The sequence below is a fragment of the Aquarana catesbeiana genome, linkage group LG01 (assembly GCF_042186555.1).
Source record: "Aquarana catesbeiana isolate 2022-GZ linkage group LG01, ASM4218655v1, whole genome shotgun sequence".
NCBI classification, from domain to species: domain Eukaryota; kingdom Metazoa; phylum Chordata; class Amphibia; order Anura; family Ranidae; genus Aquarana; species Aquarana catesbeiana.
The window spans coordinates 930,447,009-930,459,258 of record NC_133324.1 but is presented as its reverse complement, the minus strand read 5'-3'; the positions used below and the strand labels follow the sequence as shown (position 1 = coordinate 930,459,258).

The window sequence follows — 12,250 nt, the reverse complement described above, 5'->3', positions numbered from 1 at the left end:
TGCAGCAAATCAGTGAAAATCAGTGCAGCATATCAGTGCTGCCTTATCAGTGCAGCCCCATCTGCACAGCTTATCAGTTCCGCCTCATCAGTGGCTATCAGTGCAGCATATTAGTACCCATCAGTGCAACCTATCAGTGGCCATCAGCAAAGCTTTATCAGTGTACATCAGTGCAGCCTACCAGTGTCCATCAGTGCAGCCTCATCAGTGCTTATCAGTGCCCATAAGTGCAACCTATCATTGTCCATCAGTGCAGCCTATCATTGCCCATCAGTGCAGCATATCAGTGCCCATAAGTACAGCATATCATTACCCATCAGTGCAGCATATCATTGCCCATAAGTGCAGCACATCAGTGCCCATCAATGCAGCCTACCATTGCCTATCAGTGCAGCCTATCATTGCCCATCAGTGCAGCCTATCATTGCCTATCAGTGCAGCATATCATTGCCCATAAGTGCAGCATATCAGTGCCCATCAATGCAGCCTACCATTGCCTATCAGTGCAGCCTATCATTGCCCATCAGTGCAGCCTATCATTGCCCATCAGTGCAGCCTATCATTGCCTATCAGTGCAGCATATCATTGCCCATAAGTGCAGCATATCAGTGCCCATCAATGCAGCCTACCATTGCCTATCAGTGCAGCCTATCATTGCCCATCAGTGCAGCCTATCATTGCTCATCAGTGCAGCATATCATTGCCTATCAGTGCAGCATATCATTGTTCATCAGGGCAGCCTATCATTGCCCATCAGTGCAGCATATCATTGCCCATCAGTGCAGCCTATCATTGCCTATCAGTGCAGCCTATCATTGTCCATCAGGGAAATCTATCGTTGTCCATCAGTGCAGCGTATCTCTCATTGTCCATCAGTGCAGCATATCATTGCCCATCAGTGCAGCATATCATTGTCCATCAGTGCAGCGTTTAATTGCCCATCAGTGCAAAGTATCATTGCCCATCAGTGCAGCATATCATTTCCCATCCGTGCAGCATATCAGTGCCCATAATTGCAGCATATTATTGCGCATCAATGCAGCCTACCTTTGCTCAAAAGTGCAGCAGGGAGGAATCAGGAGGATCTGGGGGCCAGATCGCGCAGAGCGAGGATCTTCCTCTGAGACACATCTTGTATATGAATAGCTGGCCACTGTCAAACAAAGTCCTGCCTCCTGGACCGGCCACTCTAATATTCAGCACACTGGTCCAATGCCGGTCCAGAAGACGGGACTTTTGGACCGGCACAGCTATTCATATACAAGATGTGTCTCAGCGGGAGATCCCCGCTCTGTGCGATCCGGCCGCCCGATCCTCCTGACAGTTTCCTGGCTGATCGCTTCTGGAAGAAGCAGTGCAGCCTTTTTGTACAGGACATCTGAGTGACTTGGGGGCAGGGAGTCCCCCCTCTGGGCCGCTCTGATGGCCTCACCGCTTCTGCCAGAAGCGATCAGCCAGGAAACTGTCAGCCCAGTCCGCCCCTGCTCCTCACTTGCCCTCCGCTAACTTCCACTCACTAAATGCGAGCAGGCGAGTGGAAATTTTGATGGTTGTACTACCCAATACCGAGGCACAGCTGGCTCTTGATAGATAGATACCACTCCCTTTACCTTACCCAGCTTTCCTCCCTCTCAGGATACAATCCCTGCCTAAAGTTGTAGCTAGACCAGTCATATCTACATCACAAAGAAATGACAGTGAATCAACTAGTCCCTGGTGGTATTTTTAATTAGGGAATGCCAAAAAGCACCATGGAAACAAGGCTCTAATGACTTTAAAATGTATTTTATTTGTTTAACTGTTAATATTGATTTTTTACTGTTCATATTGTTAATCTGTTCATATTGTTTTTCTTTTATATTCTTCATATGTCCTCTACTCAAATTTTTAATGGAAACCTAAGGTCCTGCTTAAAGGTTTGTCCCCAAGGGTTAAATTAACATTTTTCAGAGACCATCAACTGTCAGTTGTCAGGTCACCTGAGGCCAGGTGACAAATGCACTCGTAGGAGTCAGGAGTGCACCGCTAAGGTAGTGGACCCTAGGACTGACTTCTGCGGATTGAACTCTGGGAGGTTCAAGAAGCAGGTCTACTGGAGCACCAACACAGATCCCACTGGGAGCTAGAGCATAGATTCCCCCCAGGGCGCAGAGTCTAAGAGCCAGCAGGTGTTCACCAGAGCCTCTAGTGGTGAGGATGGACTGCGCTGCAGTCTGACTTCAGGTCGTGGCCCTCAGGGTCTCACAGCTCACGCTCACAGTAGACTACAGGAGAATGAGGAAGGAAGCAGCAGGCTGGAACAACAAGGATAGTAACGGGATAAGCCAAAGGTTGGCACGACTAGCAGACAAGGATAAACCTAGAACACGCCAAAGGTCAGGGTCACAAGCAGACAGGCATAGTCGAGAACAGGCCAAGATCGGTGACTAGAATCAGACGTAGGAGACACAGCAAGTTGCACATGAAAGCTAAACACACAATGGTTGATCCGTAAGGTTGGCTTGCAATGCACAGGTTAATATAGTGTTCCTAATTAGAGGCTGAGGTGGAGCTATTCTGCAGTCAGGTGAGGGTGGCTGGCCTGTAAAGGTGAACACAAGAAGGAGAGGTAAGCTGACAGAGAAAGATTACTGCATAACCATGACATCAGTGTGACATTGTTCCCACTTAAGATCCCAACACAAAAAAAGGCTTACTTGATAATCTGTGGTCTCTCTCAAAAAAAATCAGGGACCTATTTTGGTTCCCCACCTACAGTTTTGTTTGAATTCTAGGCTTACCAAAGAGCCGATTGATGACCTCTCTCCTGTCTTTTTCTAATTCCAGACCCGTATGCCATTGTCTCATTCCTCCATCAGAGCCAGAAGACAGTGGTGATTAAAAACACTTTAAACCCAACCTGGGACCAGACGCTCATCTTCCACGAGATAGAAATATTTGGAGGCCCGGAGATGATAGCTGAGGTTCCTCCCAGTATTGTGGTGGAGATATATGACCATGACACCTATGTGAGTACATGAAGAGTCAGAAGACTGACCTGTAAAATTATTATGATCTGTTGTGCAGCAGGGAGTAATTGATAAAGATTATTTTTATGTTTTTGATTTATTAATATATCATTAACCTCTATCTTGGTACAGTGATTTCACCTAGGTAGGTGGTGTAGCACTAATTGTTCCTCAATATGGCAAAAGTGAGTCAATTTTTGTGTGCAGTACAACAATAATAACTTGTTAACTCTTGTTTTGTAGGGGGCAGATGAATTCATGGGCCGGTGTATATGTAAGCCCAGTCTACAGCGTTTACCAAAACTATCCTGGCATCCAATAATTATGGGTGAGAAGAATTCAGGTGAACTTCTGGCATCCTTTGAACTCATCCACAGGGAAAAGGTAAATACTTTCTAGAATAGCTTTTATCATGGCTTTAACCCCTTGTACTAAGTGTAAAACAATTGTTAATGCCTAAACACAATTTTGCAACATTGATATGTGTTAGTAAAACCGTACATATCACTGCAACTACTTTCTGTATCCAGGTGGATTATACCTTATTTTTTTTCAGGACAAATTGGGCATTTTTTTGGTGATAAATTGTGATTTTATTTTTTATTATTAACCACTTCAATACCAGGCATTTTCACCCCCTTCCTGCCCAGGCCAATTTTTTTTTCAGCGCTGTAACATTTTGAATGACAATTGTGCGGTCATGCGATGCTGTACCCAAATTAGATTTTTATAATTTTCCCTCCACAAATAGAGCTTATTTTTGGCGGTATTAGATCACCTCTGCGTTTTTTATTTTTTGCGCTATAAACAAAAAAAAGCGACAATTTTGAAAACAACACAATATTTTTTACTTTTTGCTATAATACATATCCCAAATTTAAAAAAACGAATTTTATCCTCAGTTTAGGCCAATATATATTCTTCTACATATTTTTGCAATAAGCTTATATTGATTGGCTTGCACAAAAGTTGTAGCGCCTACAAAATAGGTTATTGATTTATGGCATTTTTATTATTATTTATCTGTGATTTTTATCATGACTGTGACATTGCGGCGTACAGATCGGACACTTTTGACACTATTTTGGGACTATTGACATTTATACAGCGATCAGAGCTATAAATATGCACTGATTACTGTATAAATGTCACTGGCAGGGAAGGAGTTAACACTAGGGTGCTATCAAGGGGTTAAATGTGTTACCTAGGGAGTGATTCCAACTGTGTCACATGCCTGACGAAGGGGCCCTGTGCGGCTCCGAAACATTGCACTTATTTCTGTTATGTGATCTCTCTCAATAAAAGAAACCTTTGGACGGAAGTGTTGATCCATGGTGTGCTGGTGAATATGTTCACTTGCTTGATGTTTCTAGGACCCAACTGGTAATCGCTACAGCACCCACCATTTTAAGAGCCATACTTTCCAGGAACGTGTGCGATAGGAATATTGACATGACTGCAGGAGGAGACCGATGGGGTGTTCCTATATATTAGGAACACACAATCTGTCTCCTCTCCCCTTACAGGATGTGGATCTGTGTGTTTACACGCACAGATCTATGTTCCTGCTCTGTCACGAGCGATCACGGGTGCCCGGCGGACATCGCGGCCGCCGGGGACGCGCATCGGCTCCTCGGTGACGCGGCGGGCGTGAGTTTTTCAGCCTGTAAACGCACCTTTATTTTAGCATAGGTGGCCATGCACACATAGGCGTTTACAGGCGTATAAGAAGAAGAGCGTTTGCAGGCTGAAAAAAAAAAAAAAATCAAAAGTGCGTTCAGGAGAGGAGCAGGAAAACACTTGATGTGCCTAAACTCTAGAGGCATTTCGATGCTTTCGAGCATCAATGCGTTACAACGGGCAGAATAAATGAATATTCTGGCCAATGGAATGCATTAATGCTCAACCGCTTGAACGCTCATAAATGCGTGTGCAATATGTGGCTTTTTTAAGAAGCCTTTTTCCTGCCAGGGCTAAAAGCATTCAGAGGGGCTAAACAAACGCCCTGCGTGCATGAAGCTTTAGTTGTAACAGAAATGAATTATTGTATCTTCTTTAACTGTGTTGGGTGACTTTCTTTTCCTCTGTTGTAGCCTGCCCTGCACCACATGCCTGGTCTGGAGGTAAGTGACCTCTAGCTCTAATCACATGCTTCAAAAAAATACATCCCTGTTATTGGAATCCATAGTGCGACGTCCCTGCATGTAGATCAGGGGGCCGGACACATGGATGGGGGGGTGGCCCCTTATGGAGTGGCCGCCACTGGTACAGAGAAAGATGTAATGCATTGGGAATTTTCTTTGGAAAATGTAATTAAATGTGGACTATCCCTTACGCATGAAAGCAAAATCTTTAACTGTTATAATTTTTGGAAAATAAAAATATTAGCATTTCTATACTTGGGGATAGCCAGAGTTGTTCATTACATATGCAGGCTCTGCTTCCTGCCTAAAAAATGCTGCACAAAGTTTGGGCCTTGGCCTGCCTGGTTACACTAGCCCCTCATCTCTCACAGCTAACAAGTAATCATCCACATATGGGTGTTACACCAACATGTAATATTCCTAAAATGTGCCTGCTGTACTTGTATGTAAAAGTATCCAGCTCTCTTTATATTCCTTCCTTTGTGTAAAAACCCTGGTGTTCCTGCCAGCCCCTCTGCTCTTCCAATAAAATCTGACCTCACTAAGCATGAGAGCACAGCATGGTCAGTTTTCTGGTTGTGCTGGAAACTTAGCCTGCTTTCCTCCAATGATCAAACTTGTGCTGGCACCCCCCACACAGCTATTAACTGGGAGGACCAGTGTTCTGCTGTTCCTTCTCCCCAGCTCTCTGAGCTCTATATGCAGCTGAGAACAGAGGGAATGTGATCACTTATAAAAAAGGAAAAAAAAGTGTTTATAATGTCTTTTATATGTATATGCAAATGTTTTGCCTTCCATGTCTATTTGAAACTGAATGGTTTGTTTTACAAGGTGAGGGTTTAGATATATTTTAAATATCATCTCTGTTGAAACAAGAATCTAAAGGCCAAGGAGTCCCGGACGAGCCCCCAAATGTTTTGATTGCGTATCTAATAAAGGTTCTTGCAGTAAAACCAAGGAAGCTTAGACCTCTGTAGTGTATCAGTGCTTTTACTAAACAGAAAAGCCGCACATACAACTGAACAAAACACAATTCATAGCTTACAAAATATGCCTACAACATGCACAAGCCAATTATTCTTTTCTAGCAAAATAAGCATGTACAATATGTATGCAATAAGTATACTAAACAGTAACTCAACTTAAAGATGGAATCAAGATGGAATGTCCTTCATGGTTCTTTTCTCCAACTCAAAACATTTCCAAAGTTCTCCAGCTTCTGGCAGCCATGTCTTGCCTCTTTGTCTTCCAAAACCAATTCTCCCTGTCTCAACACATGCTTATTCCAAAATCCTAAGCCCCTCCCCCCCAACCTTTGCTCACATCACATCCTGTCCTCTGCTCAGCTCTTATCCCAATCCGACTGGTTTATTTGCATATCAATAGGCAGAGCCTAATGCCGCGTACACACGATCGGATTTTCCGACAACAAATGTTGGATGTGAGCTTGTTGGCGGAAAGTCCGACCATGTGTATGCTCCATCGGACATTTGTTGGCGGACTTTCCGCCAACAAATGTTGGCTAGCAGGTTCTCAAATTTTCCGCCAACAAATGTGTGTTGTCGGACTTTCCGATTGTGTGTACACAAGTCCGTCGGACAAAAGTCCAAGGTACAAACACGCATGCTCGAAATCAATGCTCACCAAACACAACATTAGCAGAAAGAGCCCAAAGGGTGGCGCATGACTATTGAACTTCCTTTTTATTGGTTGGCCGTACTTCTTATACGTCACTATGTTCGTAATTGTTGGCCAACATTTGTGTGACCGTGTGTATGCAAGACAAGTTGGAGCCAACAACCTTTGAACAAAATTCTACGGTTTTGTTGTCGGAAAGTCCGATCGTGTGTACGGGTCATTAGACTCATGGGCTTAAAAATCTAACTATGCAATATAGCAAATAAATCTGCTATAAAATCACCGAAATATCCATAGCAAAAAAGATGGCCAAGCCATAGACATTCCAAATTTCACTCCAGCCTGTTGATTATGGTCAGCCTATGTCTTTATGTGCTGTTTGTAGATGATGAGTCTCATTAGATACTTTATTTCCAACAGGGTGAAGTCTCTGGAGTTCTCAGTGAGGTAAGTGCATCAGATTCTGTAGAGGAACCAATTTATGAGTGGAGACGATATAAGTGTACCCATACCTAGCAACAGCACTAATGTAGGATTTTTTAGTTAATACCAGCAAACTTTGGTGAAATAAAAATAGCAGGATGTAACTTACCTACCGATAGGTGGTTGTCATTTCTCAGTGTTATATAGCATTATCCGGTAAACGTTTAAACAGTGATGAGCAGCTTGATGTTTATTGAATAAACACAGGGTGAATTGACAATAAGGGTAGAATACTGAGAAGGTATGTAATAGTGTTGAACAAAGAATAACAGCCAATGAAGCTATCACACTAACAGGGAAGTTTACGAGTAGTTTCCACACTTGACCACTAGGTGGCAGCATAATGTGATATAACTGAATGTCATAAAAATTCACGTTCAAAACAAGCGGTGTAGCACAGATTCAAATTAATACATTTACTTGCAGTTCCGTAGAAATGGGATTCCAAACTTCTCTCCAGAGGCTGACTGCAGTGCAGTATTAGTTCAGGTAGTGTGAAGTAGGGAACCCCAGGTAGGCTCCACAAAAAGAAGGCTTTAGGAGTCTTTGGTCTGGAGGTTCAGGTGACTGAAGGTGATGCCACCCCTTTAGGAAGGCAGTTTTCCAGATCCAGTTGGCACAGTATCCACACTGACTGGAGTTAACAAGGAAGTTGCACACACTTGAGCTTGCTGGCAGTCCCACACCGGATACAATATTGGAAGACCCAGCGCCTGGTGACGGTTCACATGCTCACTCACTGAAGTCCCATCAGCTGTGGTTTCTCAGGGCCTTGGAGTGCATGAGGAGCTGGAATTTATAAGTTCATGGATGTGTCCAGGCGGTGGACAGTGCCTTTTATGGGAAGCTGTCAAACTTAGACTTGTAGCTCTCTGCTGTTAAAGTGGTCAAAGAAACAAGCCCCCTGCCCTCTGCAAAACACAGGTGGTATGAATGTGGGCAGGGCTGAACTGGGACAAAAATTTGGCCCTGGACTTCATCCAGACTGGCCCACTTTGACAGGTCTCTCCCATGCCGGCTTGCCACCCAAGCCCCCCCCCCCACACTAGCCATTAGCCGTTCTACATTATTTCTCTTATAGGCAGTACCAGTGGGGAAGCTAGACATTATTTCACCTGGGGCAAAGAATTAGTTTGGCGCCCCCCCCCCCCCCAATGGGACAAGATTAGGCAGGAAAGTGAGGCCGCCCTCCTTCCAGATCGTATGATGAGCTTCTCAGTGTTGACTCCTGAGCATCATGTCTGTATTCAGGCGCGCTGCATAACTAGCCAGGGAGAGGAGGTGAGCACTGCGGGGGGGGGGGACAGAGGACCGGAGGGAGGCAGCGGTCCACTGTCACTGAAATCGCCCCACTGAGCCATCGGCCCACCGGGAAACTCCCTGTAGTCCCAATGGCCAGTACATGCCTGAATGTGGGCAGAGAAAATATTCTGTGTTTTTCTTTGTATTCCAAAGTCTAGACCTCTGCATTCTGAATCCTGTCAGTAATAGTCAATGGAAATGTATGTATTAATATTCCGCGCTCAGGACAGGCTCATAACCGAACTGCAGCCCCCCAAAGAAAGAAAGCACCTAGGTGCAATCCAAATGCTGTGAACTCTGAGAAAATAGGGGATTGGCGCTGTTCACTAGTAAATTAATAAACTATTAACAAACTCTCACCACAAGGGAAAAAATGCACTACAAATCTGAGTGAATGAATTAAAAAACGGTGAAACACAATATACTTCAGTATGTATAGATAAATATCCACACTAAAACTACCAATAAGTGTGCAAACTGCTCAAAGTGAAGGAATATATAAAAAATAACATAAATAAAAATATCTCCAAACAATAAATAAAGTTGATAATCGATCAAGTGTACAAAAAATCAAAGAATAATAATTAATAAAACGTGTAAGTGAATTGTGCCCTGAAAAAAACACAGTGTTAACCACTCCAGAGTGGTGTTCTACCAATTATGTGAAGCTGGATAGTGATCAAATGGAAGTGAAAACAAACAAAAAAATCAATATACATTTAGTGTGCATTAAAAATGTTGTGATCAAGAATTAATCAATAAAAATTAATAAATGAAAAAAATTTTTGAAAATTTTTTTTTTTTTTAAATCTAGCATAATAGTCTATAGTTTCAAGAAAAAGTGTCCGTGCATACAACAATTCCAAAAGTGCCGAAAAAATGCTGTGTATATTAAAAAATGTCCAGTGCGTATAAAAAGTTCTTGTGCAGAAATCTAGTATATCTTCAAATGGTTCCGGGTATGTCCGTTCAGATAAATATATACCGTCCTGTGTGGAGCCCCCTCTAGTGTCCCCACTCACCGGAACGCCCAACCCCTGCAGGGGTAATAGGCATGTAGACGTAAGTCCGATGATCCGAGCGGTCCGTGTCCCCTTCACCACCTTCTCTCCACTTGTGTCACCAGATTGCTCACTTAGACCAGTTCCACTTGGACAGAGTTTCAGCTGCTGAAACTCTGTCCAAGTGGAACTGGTCTAAGTGAGCAATCTGGTGTGGATATTTATCTATACATACTGAAGTATATTGTGTTTCACCGTTTTTAATTCATTCACTCAGATTTGTAGTGCATTTTTTCCCTTGTGGTGAGAGTTTGTTAATAGTTTATTAATTTACTAGTGAACAGCGCCAATCCCCTATTTTCTCAGAGTTCACAGTCAATGGAAATGTGCCCCCTATATTGGTGGTCAGTGAAGGGTCCTTTTACTTTGGTGGTCAGTTGAGAAGGGACCCCTAAATTGGTGGCCAGTGGAGGAGGTCACCTTATATTGGTGGTCAGTGGAGGAGGGCCCCCTATATTAGTGATCAGTGAAGGGTCCTCTTACTTTGGTGGTCAGTTGAGAAGGTTCTCTTACATTGGTGGTAAGCGGAGGAGGGCCTCTTACATTGGTGGTCAGTGGAGGAGGGCCCCTTACATTGGTGGTCAGTGAAGGGGACCTCTTACCTTGGTGGTTAGTGGGTGAAGGGTGCCTTAAATTGGTGGTTAGTTGGAGAAGGGTGACTTTAACCATTGGCCAGAAGGACAAGGGCATCCTTACACTGATAGTCATCCTTTTTTTAATCCGCTTGGGTCCGGTCACATGATCCTGCAGCTCTGCAAAAGTCAAAAATGGCTTTGAATTCTGGGAGCTGTGATGTCATCCATAGGTTTTCATAGCCCAGCTCTTTTGGCACTCCCTCCTCTCCCCTGCAGCAGCTGCTCATTGACACAGGGGAGCCAAAACCGCGGGATCATGTGACCAGGCCTAAGTGGATTAAAAATAGGTAAGTGCACAGATTTTTTTTTTATACAAGTTAAGCAGGATAGTAAGGAGGAGAGGGGAGGGAATGTTTTTAAAAAATAGATATAGTTAGGCTTTTCTACCACTTTAATGATCAGTAGGAAGAATACTCCTTACATTAGTGGTCAGTGGGAAGAATACACCTTACATTGGTGATCAGTGGGAAGGATGTCCCTTACATTGGTGATCAGTGGGAAGAATACTCCTTATGTTGGTGGTCAGTGGGAAGAATGCTCCTTACAATGGTGGTAAGTGAGTAGACTGTTCCTTACATTGCTGTTCCGTGGGAAGAATGTCCCTTACATTGGTGATCAGTGAGAAGAATGTCCCTTACATTGGTGATCAGTGAGAAGAATGTCCCTTACATTGGTGATCAGTGGGGAGAATGCTCCTTACATTGGTGATCAGTGGGGAGAATACTCCTTACATTGGTGATCTACCCCAGAGACAAAGAAAGTACCGAATCCAGAGGATCAGCAAAACTGCCTGGCAACCAGCATTTGTAAAAGAAGAGGTCAGCAATAGTAGCTTCTGTTGTATTTTTAGTGTCTGTTGCCATCAAAATTTTATGAAAATACTTGGAGTAATAGGGACACCTCCAGCGAATGAAAGAAACCAAAGGAACGTTGTACTCGCAATTAGGCCACAAGGGCATTTCCTGTGTTCTCAAGACCTTTAGCAGACATTGCTTATTAAGAACAAGAATATTGCTTTAGAGAGTTGTTTGCAGATGTTTGAAGGCATTCTTGGCAACTGAAACGTGTTCCCTCACCATTGTACCAGTTTGGATATGCATGCCAGCATGGCTCACTGCTTCTTATGATGACCTCACTCATGCTATACTATTCTAATTTTGTCTGCTACATTTTCTGTGCAAGCTTAGAAAGGCCTGTATATCCTTGTGATTTTTCCCACATACTCTACCTGTGGTAATAGATCATTGTACTGTGTCTGGCACTGGCAGAAGAAGAATATGTAGGGCCAAAATCAGCCTGTCCTAAAAGTGCCTAAGGCAGAGGTCTCACAACTTTCTAAACAAAGGGCAAGTTTACTGTCCTTCAGAATTTTGGGGGGCCAGACCGTGGAGTAGAAAATGTTCCGGCATCAGTGGGTGAAAACAATGCCCCATCTTTGGTGTCAGTGAGAGGAATTTTACATCATTGTTGGTGTCATTGGGAGGAATTATGCTCCATCATTGGTGTAATTGGGAGGAAATGTGCCCCATCATTGGTGTAATTGGGAGGAAATGTGTCCTATCATTGGTAGGAATTGTGGCCCATTGTTGGTGTCAGTGGATGAATTAGTGCCCCATGGGTCAGATAAAAGCAAGAAAAGGGCCGCATCTGGCCCCCCAGGCAGCAGTTTGGAGACCACTAGCCTAAGGTAACACCATGCCGAAGTACCTGGTGCTGCCTGGAAGTACTTAATCTTCAAGTCCACCTCTTGTCCCTGAAGCCCTCGTAGATCCTAGGCCCAGCTTGTACATGGGATCTTGACTTCCCACCCAAGTCAAGATTAAGGCCAGCTGGGTTTTTATTGCTATAATGCAATATATGATCTGCGTTGCGCACAAATTCCTCACAATAGTTAGAGTGACTGGCAAATGATGGAACCATGCAAAACACTTACTGTGTTGTTGTGTCTACAGGATGGGAAATAAATGGTAATCTTCCCA

The 12,250-nt window shown here is 43.7% G+C and overlaps 1 protein-coding gene and 1 long non-coding RNA gene across 7 annotated transcripts in view; one reads left to right on the top strand and one right to left on the bottom strand.

Moving 5' to 3' along the window:
• Positions 1–12,250, top strand: part of DYSF (dysferlin) — a 395,589-nt gene that overhangs the window by 275,923 nt on the left and 107,416 nt on the right. For all 6 annotated transcript variants that reach the window (XM_073611045.1, XM_073611046.1, XM_073611050.1 and 3 more), the window contains 4 exons: positions 2,827–3,008; positions 3,252–3,392; positions 5,102–5,131; positions 7,211–7,237. In XM_073611045.1, the coding sequence (XP_073467146.1) occupies positions 2,827–3,008; positions 3,252–3,392; positions 5,102–5,131; positions 7,211–7,237 (380 nt within the window). The remainder of the gene's footprint in view (positions 1–2,826; positions 3,009–3,251; positions 3,393–5,101; positions 5,132–7,210; positions 7,238–12,250) is intronic.
• The window catches only part of LOC141120980 (uncharacterized), a 91,040-nt gene that overhangs the window by 31,750 nt on the left and 47,040 nt on the right, over positions 1–12,250 (bottom strand). The window lies entirely within an intron of this gene.